This window comes from Pholcus phalangioides, unplaced genomic scaffold, assembly GCF_987345545.1.
Source record: "Pholcus phalangioides strain wild (caught in Gottingen) unplaced genomic scaffold, Ppha-v1.0 ptg000005l_1, whole genome shotgun sequence".
Lineage (NCBI taxonomy): Eukaryota > Metazoa > Arthropoda > Arachnida > Araneae > Pholcidae > Pholcus > Pholcus phalangioides.
The window spans coordinates 6,140,312-6,159,100 of NW_028301598.1; the positions used below are offsets into that span (position 1 = coordinate 6,140,312).

General features: G+C 32.2%; 1 protein-coding gene across 2 annotated transcripts in view; it reads right to left on the reverse strand.

Annotated features, from left to right (window-relative positions):
- Positions 1-612: 612 nt before the first annotated feature.
- Positions 613-18,789, reverse strand: part of LOC149085788 (rabphilin-3A-like) — a 71,561-nt gene continuing 53,384 nt past the window's right edge. For both annotated transcript variants that reach the window (XM_089232187.1, XM_089232188.1), the window contains exons 16-18: positions 12,069-12,147; positions 10,354-10,450; positions 613-7,507 (exon numbers count right to left, since the gene is read on the reverse strand). In XM_089232187.1, coding sequence (XP_089088313.1) covers positions 7,386-7,507; positions 10,354-10,450; positions 12,069-12,147 — 298 coding nt within the window. In that variant the 3' untranslated portion in view covers positions 613-7,385. The remainder of the gene's footprint in view (positions 7,508-10,353; positions 10,451-12,068; positions 12,148-18,789) is intronic.

Sequence of the window (18,789 nt, forward strand, 5' to 3'; positions counted from 1 at the left end):
CTATGCCATTTTGATTTTTTTTAAATATTCCACTTTTACACCCGTTCTCATTCATCTTAGAATAAATGAACTGAACTTAATAAAATCATAAGATTCACATTTCTTCTAAAACGGCACTTTGCATTATAATATTTTCTTTAAAAAAAACCTTGTATTGTGTGTGATAAGTTTTAAGTAGGTATATACCACCACATATATTATTCAAACTAACAATAAATGAAATGCATTTTACATTGTTGTGGTTGAATCTGCCGCAGCTATGGCGATACTTTTTTTTTGAAGGAAAGATAGCTTTAGCCAACCACCACTGTGTGGCCGCTGGGAGGCTTTCAAGATGTAACATTCACTCAATACTCGCACAACCAAGCCTGCCTCACTGATAAGTTCGTGTTACAGTAAAAGCCAGAAGACTGGTAAAAGTCCAAAAAACGGTTGTTAAAGTTTTCATTTCAGACCAAGTCAAAGACCGTTTTTAAATGAATCAATTATCCATTGTGTGAATTCATTAGTTCCTGACACTTATTAAAATTCATAAATAATTATATGTATTAGTAATAACTGTACCATAATTATCAATTAAATTGAATTCATCAATAATTATTGAGCATCAATTATAATATTCAATAATACTTTATCAGATGCTTTAATTAATACAATTATTTAATTATAACTTTTATTTTGTCCTGATAGCTCATTCTGACAAAGGTGGGTGGCAGATCAGCGTACTAACTGCCCGATGCAGTAAAGGGCATCATGACTCCGCACCCCTCTGGGGATGTCTGGAACTATTCGCCTTGAGTGCAAGTGAACTTAAACTCACCGGCTATGTGCCAGCATTTAATAAATAAATTGATAATTATTAATTGCTTACTTAACATCAGGAAGTAATAAGTTCATGATGGTTAAAATGGTCAAATTGGTTCATTAAAAACAGGCTTTCACTTGGGAAAAATCCGAAATGAAAATGTTTACAAGCGTTTTTCGGACTTTCACCTATCTCTGGGGGGACTGTTACTGTGACATAAATACGTAAAGGAAAATCAAATTGATGAAGCAAACAATTATTTTTCAATGATAGGAAACTTCAGTAGTGACTCAAATTTTTACATCAGTTATACTATAGATACCTCTCCCTCGCTTTTTTCTCCAAATCTTGTAATCAACAAGATCCCTCCACATTAACCAAATAATTTAGCTCATTGCAAAAGCTGTAGCTAGAAAGGCACAGAGAATGTTGAAAACATTCGTCCCACAGCTAAGTTTTGCAAATTAGATAACATGTATTGAGGCAATTTCAATAGGTGCCAATAGGCAATTTTCGGTGTATCACAGGGCAAATCAAAAAAGAAAGATCAGGTGTCAGCCAAATTCCAAAACAGAGGCATTGTGTCAGATAATGACCAGAAAAATCTGGTCCGCCGATCATCTGTGCAATAGCCATATCGATAAAAGCTTTTGATAACACATTTTTAGGGTTTAAATACAGTCAAACTTGGTAATGACAACATTGATGTCCACAGAATTTTGTCATTATAACCAAGGTTTCATTGCAACCAAGGTTGGCATTTTCAAGAATTTTTAATAATGAATTAATTATTGAGACTTTTTCATAATAGTTTCATGAAAAAATATGTTTGAAAGAGCAAAATTTCGGGGAAAGTACGATAATGTTCTGTGTATATATCACATCAATTAGATGCATCAAATTTCTAATCAATATTTTTTTCAACATGAAGCATAGAATAGAATAACAGAAAGACATTGTCTTAATGTGATGAGCTCTAATTCTAAGAATGTCTTGGAGAAATTCCATGAGAACAGAATTAAAAGCGAAATGAAGAATGTGCCATTATAACAGAGTTCATGGCATTTCACTGGCATTATAAGTAAGGTTCATTAAAATTATTCTCTATGGGAATTGGCCACACCATTATAGCCGAGGTCATTATAATCAAGTTTGACTGTATTGTCGCAGTTTTGTGTTTTTCATAGTTTCTCCTGCAAAGTTGCTTCCATCATCAGATGTTCATGATTGGAGGAATGACCTACAAACATCATCTGATGATGGCAACAATGGCTCTTCAGCCCCAGAAAGCCCTTTCGATAATGATTAATGATTTGTTTAACATAATATCTTTATGAGTTAATAGGCAAAAAAAAAACAATATATACCACATGTAGTCAGACATTGTCAAAAAACAACGTCAAGAAAACCTGATTAAAAAAAAAAGGACCTTATGACAGTTTTACCCTACAGCGATTCACTGTATACCAAGCAAATAAAAAATCATCGTCATCGATGAAAATTAAAAGCAACTCCACTTCTATAGTTCACAAAAGAAACCAACTTTTGTGTATGTAATGCTATGTCCAATAATGCAACTTAATTAAATGTTGAAATCCTCCATTGCTTTCACTTATCATTTTTCTTTCGATTTGAATCCTAGTGGAAAGAGCAGAAAAGTGCAGTAGAGTGTCGATAATCTGAGGTGAATGGGACAGAGAGGCTACCTTGGATTACTAAAAGCTTGGATTATCCAAAAAACAATAGAAATTGTTACATAAAAACTCAGCGATCAAGGCCCCTTATAACTGTAATTGCTCACATTCATTGGAAAAATTAAACAATATGAAATAAAGCAAGGTCTTGGCAAAAAATAGAAAGAAAAAAGAATTTAAAAAAATTCCAGCACCCAAGATTAACTGGAACCTTGAATTTTCTAAAGGCAGAATTATCAAAACTCTACTGTATAGCCACTCAACATCTGTATGGGAAAAGGTATGAACAAAATTGATAAGATAATAATAGAAGGAGGAAGTTTTGATACAGATCTTCTAGCTTCCCCCAAAATATAAACAACAAAATGGCTTGTTGAAAACCAGTTATTTCAGAATGATACACATATCAGATGTACAAAAATAAAACTACCCATAGCTCTATCAATGTTGCTATAATTATTATAAAAACACTCATAAATCAGTTCACTTGCTTTAAAAATAACGCTCTAAAAATCAAGACTGGTTGAATACATCTCTTCAAACATTTGGTCCCATCAACAAGAAAAAGTCAAAACACATTTCATTAACTGATTGCTCGTAACTACAATGCATTCAAGTTGAATTCAATGCAACATGTATGTTGTGTCTCAAAATCAGAACGTCTTCCATTAGAAAAATATTTAGAAAACAAATTTCGCATCTTAGAACAAAACTGTGTTGGTTCATCATTTAAATGGAGGTTCTTGGAATAAAAATAATGAAATTTGAACAATTCTTTGCTTTTTTTAAATACTACAAGTACATCGCCTAATGTTTATATGCAGCAAAACATTAATGTTCCACCATCTAACATTTGTTACACATTTTTTAACATCAGCCATCTACAGATGTTATTGGATGGAAACTATTACACCAAATACCTAATAAAAACTAACATGTATATATATTGATAGCGCTCTCTCTGGGAAGTAATGATATACAATGCACTCATCCATCATAGTGAAAAAAACGGTAAATTGAACCCATATTCGAGTGACTGTGCCACAAGATTGCCATAGATTGCCATAAGATTGTGAGAGCGAAACTGTATCAGCGAAATAAAAGGTGATTCACAAGTTCAGGAATGTTAAAAAATGGCATATTTTGGCACATTTATTGAAGTCATAAATAGACAACCAAGGCAAAAAATTTGAATTACTTCTGAAACATTTGAAATAAATCAAGAGCATGCTGTTTGTTGTGTACAGGATTTTTTTTTTTTATGCTCTAGGACGGACCAAGTTGGTCCCTAAGAATGGCATAGTGTATGTATTGTTTTTTTGTGTTGTCATCCATTTTTATTTTTGTTTTGCATTGTATAGCAGCACTAGTAATGACCCTGTATGGCTGTGTGTGTCTTTGTTGTTAAATAAAAATGTATATATTAAATGTATTGCAATGAAATAAAGCAGAGATGATATAAAGCCAGGTTTCATAGTAAGGCTGCTGCATCTGCAGTTCATAAAATTATGTGCATGGTTTTATATGATGAAAGGACCTTCCAACTTTCAGAAAGTTAAAATCCTGTAATTTACTTTCCAATCCAACAATTTTTCGTTAGAAAAAAAAATAAGAACAAAAATAAGAAGTAATGCATATGGTGACCACATTAACCCATACAGGGAGGGGGTTCTCAGCAAAATATGCTCAATCATTTCCATGACCAAAACTCTGGAAGAAAGAAATATAATACAAATTTCGAATTTTTGTTTTTCTAGTTTGTTTTTTCCCCTGCTTACCTTCATCAAATGCAGTGGAATCTCGATAACTCAACATGTGAATAACTGGTCTATCCAGATAACTTGACATCCATTACTCCCTTGGTTGGCACAATACTAATTTCAATTTAAGAAAAACTCTCTAACACCACATGTTTGGCTTAACTCTGCGTAAGTCGACTATGAGATTTTTGTTCCTTTACCACGACTGGTTTTTACAATTGTGGAGTGTTGACAGTTCTAATTGTTCGTTGCTGTGATGGTCGAGTGGTCATAGTGATGGACTCGAGTTGTGAAGTCCCGGATTCGAACCCCACCGTCGCCACAGTGGTGGTCGGCTGAAGTTGGTTTTCTGTGGTTCCCAACTTCAAGGCACGAATGCGAACCAATCTCCCCTTTAAAAAAGTCTCACCACAGAGAGTAACAGACCTACAAACAGTACAAATTCAATCATAACACATCCCTTACTTCACTTCTGAAATATAGATGGCAGCACTGAAAAATCAAACACAAAACTACATACGTACTCAGACTGTTAGGTACACACACACGCAGTTACGCTTGCGGCACAACTCACTAGGTAGTAAATTGCCCATGGTGATAGACCTGAATTGTGATTGGTTTGAAAGAAAGAGTTCTAATTGTTCTACATCATTCATGGATATTTCAACAATCCTTTGTTTCATTGTTTTCTATGATGTGACCCGCAGGGAGGGCGGCTGTACAAATGAAGAATAAATGTTTGAAACCTGTTGGCCGGCGCATCATTTTAGTGCCATTTCCGGGAAAGGTCTTTCATTCTTTTCATGATAAAAAAAAGTGTGGATATTGTCAACATCCAATAGGAAAAAAAAATCGTATCTATTGGGAGTTTTGATATTGTCTGTTGCGGAGAATGTTTTCGGCGGAACAGTTTTATGACTTCTTGGAAAAGGAGCAAAAGAAAAAGAGCTAACTGAATATGTCACTTGGTTTTCATTATGAACATCAACAGCAGTGAATGCAATGGCTCCACACAAACTTCATAGTTTAACATCAAAAGTTGAAATTTCGAAAAAACTAGAATTGGGTAAAACTCAGAGTGAACTCGCCAAAGAATATGGAATAGCACAGAACACTATTTCAATATTTGCTAAAAATAAGGAAAAAATTTTGTCAACATTTGAATCACGAAACAAGCAGAAAATGCATAAGAAAATCAGATAAAGAAGCAAATCTTTTGTGGTTCAAATCTGCTCAATCTCACTCAATCCCATTATCAGGACAAATAATTCAAGAGAAATAAAAAGATTTTGCAAAAAGTCTCAATCAAGATGACTCCACTGCAAGGAGTGGATGGTTGACCCGATTCAAGGAGTGCCATGACATTGTTTTTAGGGAAGTTTGTGGAGAGAGCATACCTGCATCTCAAGAAACTGTTGAAAACTGGAAGAATGGTATTCTGAAACCAATGATGGAAGGGTATAAAGATGCAGATGTGTTTAATTTTAATGAGACAGGTTTTTTTTTTCGCCTTTTGCCTAACCGAACTTACCTTCAAAGGAGAAAAATACGAAAGAGGTAAAAAACACTAAGATCATTTGGCAGTTCTTTTGGCATTAAACTCAGACAGTTCCATATTAACTCCACAACAAAAATATGTTGTGTTACAGTCTTTTGTTAGATTCCTTGATTTCACTTTTTTTTTTACCACAAAATGATTTATGAAACAATGACAAGAGAGTATTTGCATCTGTGATCCACATGAAATTGCTGAAATTTTCATGAAGATTCTGTATGTTTGCAAATTGCAAAACTTCATACATCTGATCTTGCAAACACTTTTTCAGAACTGCAACAATTTTGGTTCTTAGTTCAGGTTGGTGACACAATGCCACAAATGTTAAACAAGGTTAGAGATTTAGAGAAGAGACGTTTCTCCAAATGTTGAGACAGCATTGAATCATCATTGACAACATAACCACTATCAAACTGTTCTGGAGAAAGATAATTTTTCTTATTAAAAAAGAAAAAAAAATCATCAGTTCGCTTAAATCTTTTACAGGAATGTCATCTTTAGTTTTATTGAGTATTGAAGCTGAGATAACTCAAAAATTACATTATGATGACATTATCAATGATTTTGCTCATATGAGAGTACAAAAAAAAACATTTATTGTGAGATATTCCACAGAGAATTTTACAATAAGTTTCTCATTTAAAATAGTGCATATCCTTTTTTTATGTGTTTACAAATATGTAGTGTATTTGCTGACTTGCTAAACCTCTTTGACCACAGTTAATGGACCCACCCCCTTTTTTTTCGCCCAGGGCCCCATCAAATCAAAGTCGAGCCCCATGTGTAATTGTGCACTGTTTGTGTCACATTTTATGTGGAGTTTTTTTTATGCAGCACTATCTGTGAGTGAAATTTTTAATGCTACCACAGAGAGTCCCACATCGAGGGGTTAGCATACTTACTCTTGGTAAGTATAAAAAAAGGCTGCCATTCGGAATCAGCAATAAATTGTAGGTCCCGGTCTAATTAGCCCTTGTGTACAAAAAATGACTGTGGTGTGACAAAAATTACCAAATTTTTAACGGTTTTTTTTTTCAAATTTGTAAAAAAAATCTACATCATGTTGAGTATTTTAGTTTCTTTTTAATGTTTCATGACTTTAATATTTTTGTATGTAGGTGCTCCTTACTTGCGCCAATACAAATGCACAATTTCTTCTTTTAGATTATTATGCCATGTTCCAGATGCTAGTATTTTAGCAGCATAACTGGATGTTTAATCTGTAATTGCGACAAACATAATAATACTGATTTATGTGTTCACAGACTACACAACTAAATCGCAATGAGAGATGAGAGCATTGTATCATAACTGATGTATCCATAATCTCGACAATGTGATAACGCAAAAGATAATAATTCCGTTTACCTATCTTCAATGAATTAAAAACATTCCATTAACAACCACAAAATGATATTCAATGCCATAAGTATTGAATTAAAAAAAAATTTTAAAAATCTGTTACGCTATAACAAAATAAACTGAACATTTGGCCCGATAGATATTCAAACATTGATTTTATGCTTTGATATACTCAACATCAAACATACTAAACCAAATGCAGTTTCCAATCAATCAATCACAGCACTGCTCAAGGAATGCCATCGCTCGACTCTGGTATCCGGATTACGCACAACGTCTAGCCAATGACAAAGTCTGTCTCCTTTCGACTGTACACCCAGAGACAATCCTCCTGCAAAATAGAATTTAATAAATTCAGTTTTAGATCAAATTATTATGGTTTTATTTTTCACTACAGCCAATTAAACATCTTCAGAAAAATATGCATGGGTCAAAGACAAATACAAAAATATAGACATGAACACTAGCCAGTGAATAAGATATTTATTTTGATTCAGTGTTTTATTGGGCATCCTTCAGTCCAAATTACTGCATGTATACTCTCTGTCCAAAATTCTGCACAGCGTCTAAGTGAGCACAAGATATTCATCAATGATTAAGTTTCTGTAGATTTGATAGAAGAGATTGTTTGTCTCTGATGCATCCTTTTAACATGTTTGAATTTTCTCTTATTTGGTTGAGATCTGAATTTTTTGGTGGTTAGGGTAGATTGTGAAGCTCATTTAAATACTCATATATATGTATATGTATGTATGTATGTGTATATATATATATATATATATGAACGAAACGAAAAACAACACAACGAAAAATGCAAATAAAGGAAATTATGAAAACTTCTTATGCATTTCGACATGCTATGGGTGTCATCTTCAGAGGATAAACTACCTCGCTGACCGGGAATCCCACTTGGATTGATTACCAAATCTTAACTCTCGATTGTTCAGTGGAATGAAAAAATATACGTCTGATCACGTCAGATGTCATGATCGAAATGAAGTTAAGCGCCTGCATGTAGGTCTTCTATAATATCCTGACTGGCTGCTTGTGAAATGGAGCTATTCAATTGGTCTATTCAAATTTTCTTACAATTCCTGTTCTTAATGAACTTTAGCCATGGTGTTGCGATCAAGGGTGTTGATTTATTGTTGTATATTAATTTATTTTTGAAGTCCCAAATATATGTGCCTTCGTAGAAGTCTAAATCAGTCGTGTACGTTACTTTATGGAAAGCTATAAAATTTGAATCTATCTATTTAAATCTAAAAATTAAGAATGTGGAAAATTGACCATCACTGCTCACTGCTGGCAAGAGGGTCATAGATTCAAATTTCAGGAAGTGGTAGTTTTCTATAAAGTACATGACTGATTTAGACTTCTATGGAGGCACTTATATTCGTGCCTTCAAAAATAAATTAGTAAATGACAATAAATCAACAACTCCAATCACAACACCATGGCTAAAGTTCATTAAGAACAGGAATTGTAAGAAAATTCGAATAGACCAATCAAACAGCTCCATTTCACAAGCAACCAATCAGGGCATTATAGAAAACCTACATGCAGTCTGTTGTGTTTTCTTTAACACTTTTGTGAGCCGAGTGGATAACACATGGGTATTTATTTTGATGAGTATTTATTATTACGTTAGACTTAGATAGATTACATACATATAGATAGAAAGAATTTATAAAGCGAAAGAGCAGAACATTTAGACATCTTGTCTACTTGATGTCCGAGGTGGAACTCCCTAGTTCCCCTTACACAACACTAGGTGGCGTTGTATGTTTTTATCACTTTAGTTCTTTTAGTCATTTCTTATAAGGACACCACACAGTCGCTCAGCTTCATTTTAATCATGACGTCTGACATGAACAGACATATATTTTTTCATTCCGCTGAGCAATCAAGAGTTAAGATTTGGTAATCAATCCAAGTGGGATCCTCAGTCAGCGAGATAGTTTATCCTTTGAAGACAACATCCATAGCATGTCGATGCATAAGGAGTTTTCGTAATTTCCTTTATTTGCCTTTTTCATTGTGTGAATTTTTCTGAGTGTTATTAGGCAAAGTTTATCTACTCTTCCATATATTGAACCCACTCTTTAATGGTAAAAATACAACATTAATTTGCAATAAAAATGCAACAACATGCACATAATGTGGACTAGCAAAACATATAAGAAATAATTTTCAGACTGGCAAAAAAATACATAAATAACAGAAATAACTTTTTGAATAGCAAAAAATATGCCTAAAAAACATAAATAAGAGGGGGAATAATTTGCAGACCTTTAAAAAATACACAAATAGGGGAAATAATTTGCAGACTGGCAAAAATTCATAAGTAGCAGAAATAACTTGAGGACCTTAAATAACAGAAATAATTCAAAGACAGGCAAAAAGTTAGTAGGCTGTATTTTATTCCTCAACTCTAAACTCATGTAATGCCTACATGAACAGGATGAAATGTTTTATGGACCAGTAGGAAATTACCATGGACTGGCACCAGTTCTTGCACCAGCAATTCAAGAACACTACTCTAACGCATTTAGGAGTGTCTTATAGGTGTGCATGTTAATGTGTTCAAAATACTAGGACAGAGGTTTCCAACATTTCACTTCATACAGAACCCTTTGATGGTAATCAGACTCTTCAATGGAGGAACAAATTAAACTCTTTGCTGGCTGCCAATACAAAACAAAGTGTAGCATGGTTTTTCTGACCTGGTTAATGTTTTAAGTTATAAAGTATATGCAGTTATGCCTCTGCTGACAACACTTCAAGAGAATTTAAAAATTCCTCACAGAAATCAAATTATGCAGGCATGTTATTTTATATAAACCTATATATTTTATTTCATATGCGCCATTTTTCCTTAAAGATGAGTTTGGATAAGCTCTTATTAATCTTCTGCACTATAGTAACTAACAAATTACAATTCCTTTGTAATGGCATGAGATTGCTAAAATGATGACAATCACATTTGTGAACAACTGTTTTCAAACCACATTTACATCAGTGAAACAAGGATTGAAGATTCTGTTTCAACCACAAATTTAACTTCGTGAAATAAAGAGTAGAGTTTTGTTAAGAAGTTCTAGAGAGAGATAAATGGAGGATAAAGATAATCATGATACTTCTTCATTATTGGAACGTAAAAGTTTTATTCTGTACCAATGTATTCATCAGCTTTGGCATAATCTTTACTCCAAACAGTAACTGCTAGAGTTTTCTTGCTCATCTCATAAGGCTTCACTTCAAAGGCAAATTCCTGTAAAAGTGATGAACAAATGATATTAGAGAATATTTTCAATGTTATTTATTTATACAAGATGCATAGCTAAGTCTCCCCTCACCCCCCCCTACTACAAATTACTGGCAAACCGTTGATCCTAGAGGCATATTTCTCATTACAAAAAATTATCCAAATAACATGTAAAACTCAGATGCGTCATTAATGTTGTAAGGAGTTGTATAGTTAGTGAAATAATAAAAATCAACTTTTTATACAGACACCCTATCCTCAAAAAGTCAATTAGAAAGTTGTTGCTGTCTCTTCGAAGACTGAAAAAAAAAATCATGTTTCTAAGTGCAATATTTGCTCAAGTATTTGAATTTCAAAATCACTGAAAATGAAGAAAGAACTCTATAAACTGACGGACAAGCTTATTCTATGCTTTCCATGTGCTGTTCTTTCCTCCATTTTCAAATTCAAATATCTTAGTAAATATTACACTTTGAAACATGGAATTTTTTTGTTGGGCTCAGGACAATAACTTTTTAATTGGGGTTTTTTAGAACGAGGTGACCAAATTAAAAGCTAATTTTTATTTTGATATACAACCCCTTGCAATATGAATGACATAGCTGAGGTCTACAAGTTATTTAAATACTTTTTCCAACTGGAAGCATGTTTCTAGGATGAACGGTTCCAGAGTTATTCCATGATAAGAGACTTTATGGGACAGTTTGCTGGCTGCCATATCAACAGCTCTTCCCTTTTTCGATTAATCTCTCCCTCCCTCTCTCTTGATTGAGGATCACATGAGGCAACTGAACGATTTTATAGTTATGAACAGAATGGAGCATGCAATTTTTTGATAGTAGAAATTTTTTATGTTTCGTCCTAATTTTTATGACCAATAATATCTACAACTAAAAGTTGGTTCTTCACTACCAGGTGTAAGATATTCAATACTGTGATAACACACTTAGCATGTAGAAGGTCATAACAAAAATAGTCATAGTACAGTTCACACTTGTTATAATGAATATGAATTATTGTGACTGTTCCACTATAACAACCAGCACGGTAAGTCCAGAATTGGAATTCCTATCCATCCCATACTACTTTTCATGTAATACAATGACCTAATAAGATCAATCAATTCACTGCGATGTCCCAACTGAGCCCTGCCTCACCCCCTTTTTTTTTTCTGTGAAGAAATTAACAAAATCTGTGTTTTTCATTAGAAAAAAGTGTGTTTGACCTTGACATTGGAGAATTCAGATTGAATTGGATTTCGGTTTTATTGGCATATAAAGACCAATCAGGTCAAATTGTGCCAATTAGAGAATTCAGTTCCTAGAAGTTTGTACATGTAATTATTAAAATTATATTGTTCTTTTTTAACCTGGTGTATTTTCACTGCAACTGCTTACATTGTAACAAAATTAATAATATAGTTTTTCACCTCATTTATATGAATTCTCTTAAGAAGCTCGTTTTTTCCTTCAAACATTTGATACAACAATTTCCCAGTATAACATGTGTTTTCCGTGGAGTTACGATGACCTCATGATTATAATACTATGATCATAAAGTTACCATAATTTCAATTTTTTTTTTGTATTTAAGAACAATCAATGAATAGCTCAATAGTAATTACCTCATTGAATTCAGGATTGAGGGTTTTCTTTTTTGTAGCTGTTTTGTATCGTCTTCTTAGTTGATCGGGCTTCAGATGCCTAAAAATAAACTCTTGCTTACACAAATTTTCTTTTCTAACTCGTGACATGCTTTTAGAAAAATCAAGAATTTTTATAAATTTAACCAGCTACTAGATTATCGTCTGTCATTTCTCTGCAGAATAATATCGTAAATATGATACACCTCCAACACAATTAGATTTTGGACCCTCCTGCATCAAAATTTTTGTCATTAACAGGAACTGGAAAATTCTCCAGGGCTGCTAGCATAATAACTAGAAACTTGATAATCCCAGTTCGGGTATGGATGTCTACTAACACTAACAAATTCCTTGGATGGATCATGCTGATTCCTTGGAAATATGTGAAGATCACGATATTATTATTTATAATACGTGAAGATCACATTTGATTAATCAAGGAAGAGTGAGATCAGAATCATCTCAGGAATCAAGAGCCTTGGTTAATAGGGGTAACTTGGTTAAATGACTGACAATAGTTTTATCCCACATATCCAATTCTCCAATTCCAAGCCAGTGTTTTTAGATTTGTACATTCTGTTAAATGACTGACAATAGTTTTATCCCACATATCGAATTCTCCGATTCCAAGCCAGTGTTTTTAGATTTGTACAGCCATCCTTGGATTGGTGTGAATGACTCTTGGGTCATTCCATGTCAAATCACCCAGCCATGACACCCATAGTCTCAGATTTCAATGATTTTTTTTCTATTTGTTGCATTTACCATCCTTATTAACTGTGTGAAATATTATTTGCATGTCTCTAAAACTTTTTGAGAAAAGAAATGTTGAAATTTAACAAAAACTGATGCAGATGACTTTTCCGAGGCTCAATTTTTAAGCGGCATTGTTTGAGAAAATAAATCATAACTTTTTCAATTTTCAATATAGTCAAGTGAAATTTTCACTAAAGTGTTCACAAAAACATACAGAATATGAATAAAAATAATTCATACACTTACATTTGAAATTTACATGCAAAAAAATTATGTAAACTTTGTTTTTGTGGAATTTTTCGTTAGAAAAAATACAATTTTTCAAACGTATTTTTAGACCAGAGGCACAGCAGTTACCAAAACAACTTTTATTTTAAATTTCTCCTAAATATATGAAGTAAAATACTGGAGAAAAAAAATAATGGTTTTTTGACCGTTAATATGTTTATTCTGGCTTGCAACACAAAATTCATCAAAATAAGACTGGATCGTTCCGATTTCAAATCATTCAACTAGATACTGAAATGCAACCCATCATCCCGAATTCGAATTATTATTTTTTATTTATTGCTTCTACCATGCTTGTTGACCATGCAAAGTTTCATGTACATATCTCAAAAAAATTTTGAGAAAAAAAATGTTTTCTAACCTCATGAATGACATCTCTTAGGCTAACCCATTCAAGCAATATTATTTGTGAAAATATATAACTTTGCAGATTTTCAATATATTCAAATGAAATTTCCACTAAAATGCTCACAAAAAAATGTAGATTATGACTAGGAAAGAAAATTTAAACCTTAGAGGAAAAAAGTCATTTAAATTTAATTTTTTTATTATTATTTTTTTATTTTTAACACAATTTTTTAAACACTTTTCTTTGGATGCACAGCAGGAATTTTCAATTTTTTTAAAATTTAATCCTATTAATATATTAAGAAGATTGTAGAAAAGTAAACATTATTTTGACAGTTAATATATTTGAGTAACAAAACACAATTGTACTTATATGACTACATTAATTATATTTGTACATTTTGACTTAATATAATGATTCATGCTTAGTAAAGCGAAATTTATATTTTATTTTTCATGTACGCTTATACATTTATTACAGTATTCACTAAATTAAGTTTCATGAGTAGTTAATGCAATAATTCAAAAGAATTAATAAATTTTAAAATTCTAGGATTAAATGAATTTATGAAATAATTAGAAATGTTAATGTAATGTGTCAAATGGGAGTTGGTGAAAAAAAAAAGGTTTTAGGTGAACAAAATAATTTTTCAAATTTAACCTTCATGTTCAGATTCTTAGAAGTGTTCAAATTCCAAATAATTAATTTCACTTTTAATTGATCCATAAATATTTCTTATGATGCAACAAAGACAAACTTTTGCAATCTGATATATTTTTGCATAAAGAATTATTTTGTATTTGATAAATCCAGATAATATTAATCATATATATATAGATTAATTTTTGAAGTTTTTTAACATGCTTAATTATAAAGTTATTTTACCACAACAGTGTTAATTTTTTTTTAATTACTTTGATTTTTACAGCATATATTTTAATAAACATATATTTAATGTATATGATAAATATGAAATGGTTATACTTGTGTGAAAAAAATCTACATTATAATATTTAACACAAGCCTCTATATATTTTTCCCAAGAAATAATTTAAAATTGCTGATAAAAAGCCAGAATATGAGGCATTAAATCACAAAGAATGAAATAATTATCAACTACAACCTAATTGTTGTAGCTGAGGCAGATGGAAGAGAGTAGAATTGAAAACCTAATGTATATATTGCCTGGTGGTGATATATAAGATGTAATGTTTCTTGTTGTGATGATGATTGTAAAAAATAATAATAGCTTCTGTGAAGATATAAACTATGGCACACTGGTCTTTGTCCTTCAGAGGGCAGCTGGTGTTTTATTTAATTATAAGACTTTATCATCCCAGCAGGTGATGATAAAGTCACTGCTGCTGCTTCATTGAGGAAACTAAAACAAAAGTGTTAGAACTAAACTGCTCCCCATAAAATGATGCAAGTCTCAATTATGATCTTGCTGAAGACAGAATGTGCTCCATAGAGTAGCCAACTCAGGGTTAGCAAATTTTTCTTATGATAACACAATTTCCATTTGAGCTAAATACGTTATATCATTTTGGAATTCAAAGTAAAATGTCAGAAAAGACACTTGAAATTTATAGTGTTGGAAAAAAAACTGGATCTGACTGTCATAAAAATGTAAAATCTGTTACCCATTACATTATTGGACCCATCGGACATCAATATTGAGGAGTGGAGCAAGTTCTGAACATTTATCTACTGTATGTTTAAGCATCATAGAGCTTTTTTCTCAAAGTATGAAATACATCCGAAAGCATGCTTTAATCCTTTAAAATGTCAGAAGAAAAAAAATAACAAAAGGTTTAAGGATAGTAAACTTGTATTTTTCATGTATAAATGAAATAAATGGTTGTACAAAATCAATTCCAGGGCAAAAAATATGGCATGCCTGTAGGGACAGTGAATATAAACAACAAGTTAGGTGAAGAAACTGAATACTGTGAAGAGATGAACAGTGATAGTAATGTAGAGAAGTAACTTGGAAAAATGTCAATTATTAAACAAGAAGCACTTGAAGAAATAAATTCATGTCTACAGAACATAGAAGAGTCACCAATTAAACTTCATAGGGTAGCTCCACAGTGCAAGTCAAACAATGCCAAAAGAAAAGTTGAATCTGCTTGTAACACTTTCAAACCAAATGTTTGTGAAGTTTTTGAAGAATTACCAGAAAATGAATCTCAAAGCACACTTAATGAAGATATTAAACAGAAAGCAAATATGATTATTTTGATAAAGTTAATTAGAAATAAGACTCAATTTAACCATCACAACAAGAGGAAAACTGCAAATTTTAACTCTGGCCCCTGCTTTAGGAAAGGGGAACAAGGAAAAAAATCTGAAGAGTTCAATGTCACTGAATATGCTGTGCGAAAAGCAGGAGAGCTTTTGTAAATGAAAAAGCAAAGGTGAGCCATTGTGTTTTTATTGTAAAAAGAATCAAAAATTAAATTTCATCAATTTTTTTGCAATCTAATTTTTTAATGCAAAGGTTTAAATTTTTTTCCCTAGTCATAATCTACATTTTTTTGTGAGCATTTTAGTGGAAATTTCATTTGAATATATTGAAAATCTGCAAAGTTATATATTTTCACAAATAATATTGCTTGAATGGGTTAGCCTAAGAGATGTCATTCGTGAGGTTAGAAAACATTTTTTTTCTCAAAATTTTTTTGAGATATGTACATGAAACTTTGCATGGTCAACAAGCATGGTAGAAGCAATAAATAAAAAATAATAATTCGAATTCGGGATGATGGGTTGCATTTCAGTATCTAGTTGAATGATTTGAAATCGGAACGATCCAGTCTTATTTTGATGAATTTTGTGTTGCAAGCCAGAATAAACATATTAACGGTCAAAAAACCATTATTTTTTTTCTCCAGTATTTTACTTCATATATTTAGGAGAAATTTAAAATAAAAGTTGTTTTGGTAACTGCTGTGCCTCTGGTCTAAAAATACGTTTGAAAAATTGTATTTTTTCTAACGAAAAATTCCACAAAAACAAAGTTTACATAATTTTTTTGCATGTAAATTTCAAATGTAAGTGTATGAATTATTTTTATTCATATTCTGTATGTTTTTGTGAACACTTTAGTGAAAATTTCACTTGACTATATTGAAAATTGAAAAAGTTATGATTTATTTTCTCAAACAATGCCGCTTAAAAATTGAGCCTCGGAAAAGTAATCTGCATCAGTTTTTGTTAAATTTCAACATTTTTTTTCTCAAAAAGTTTTAGAGACATGCCAATAATATTTCACACAGTTAATAAGGATGGTAAATGCAACAAATAGAAAAAAAATCATTGAAATCTGAGACTATGGGTGTCATTTTGGCATTTTGCCGGGTGATTTGAAATGGAATGACCCTCTTGTCTTTCATAAAAGATTATTGACTTCTCCAAAAAAATGGCATCGAAAATAGGAATTTTGCTGTCTGAATCAAATCTGGCTTTTGTTAACAAGCTCCTTTTTTTAAAGCCTTTTTCGACTCAATCTTAACACGAAATCCTTTAATTTCTACTTGGTGTGTCTCTCCTAATCTCTTACTATAGTTTCTCTCACTTCATATTCAATCTATCAGTGAATCTGACTTGATAGATTTTTCATTTTCCGGTCTTTCAATTGCTATTATTTTTTCCTATCATTTTTCTTCAGTTTCTGAATGTAATTTTCAGGTCTGCAACAGTGAAATAAATACAGTAGAATGGCTCTTTTGCAGACACCAGTGGTGCAAACAATTGATCCATAAAGGATTGAGAGGGTTGACTATTAATCAGGGATTTGAAATGCATGCTTTTACTATACAAGGGGAATTATTACTTGGCTGTTAAAGAAAGGTGACCATTAAATGAGGTTTCGCTTTATATGAACAGCTGACCTTGACTTAGCCATAGTTAATTGTTTAATAGAAACTCTATCAACAGACATTCTACTCTATTACACAATATAGTAGGGCTCAACAAATCCTGGGCACCAGGTTACCATTGCAAGTAAAAAACTGGGTATCTGCTCCTAAAATTGTCTTTTTGTACTTACTAAATTGCAGGCTAAAAGCAGCACAAAATGTTTGGAATTTATAGCAGCATATCTGCTAACATGAAAGAGGGTCACTATGCCCAGAAAAAGTAAAAAAAGAAGCATTATTTTAGACCTTTTTCTTTGGGTAAAAAATTGTTCTGGCATCTAGATTTTTTTTTTTTTGTCCAGCCCTGTTATATAGCTTAACAAATTTAATAAGTTAGCATGAATCTCATGTGGAGAGCACTGATCTATAGAGACAACCAAGGGTTATGCCATTTATTTTATATTTCAGAATGATATTCAGAGAAAAATATGTTTCCATAGAATACTAAAACATTTCCCACAGTGGCAGAAAGTCTTAACAAGTGGACTGAGATTCAAATGAAATAAAGAATATTGCATACAATTCTAACAAGTCTTCTTAAGTTAACAATACAGCAGAGTCTCAAAAATTCATGGTCTCTGATATCCCGAAGCACTGAAATTTTTTGAAATTCCTTCTTAAAACTTCTATCTTTGTGTGTTTTTCACCACACAAGCATTCTTTTTATTTCCTTTTTCTAACCAATGCAAATGGTTCCAGTTCGAAGGAGAGTCTTGACAGGGACTGGAGTGAGTATTAATCTTTAGACTGGAGCTTTCTGAGGAAGTTAGAATAAAACCTGTCTAAAATGAGTATAAAAAATATTTTTTGAATGTACAATCCTTAGATCCCTTGAGAAAATCTTTTGGTGGAGTAACTGTGAATCTGGTCAACTGAAACTTGACAAGAACTGAAGGAAAGGAACTTTTTTTACACCTTAAACTTGCCTTCACTATAGAAAGATCATTTCTCAAAAGCAGCTGAACACATACATGGCTCATAGAGGCTAACTACAACCAGATTGGAACATTTTGAACAGATCGACAGTTAACATAGAAATGTTTGTAAACAAGAGAGGGGTGTACCTGTTCTTACCTCCTACATAGTTGTTCAGATTGATAACAATAACTCTGAGGCCAGTGTTACACTATAAAAGTTTGATAACAATTCTCTTATAAAACTTGAAAAATGTAACTAATAAGCGCATCTGTTACATTCGAGCGAACTTGACTGATCCACCTATTGGTTGCAGTTTTCAAGTTTGATAAATGAACTTTTATCAAACTTTTATAGTGTAATGCCAGCCTAATAGGGAAGAAATAACTTATAGAGCTTCAAAATGAATGAAAAAAACTAAAGTTTTGACATAAAAAAATTATAACATAAACTGAAGTCCTGATAGCTA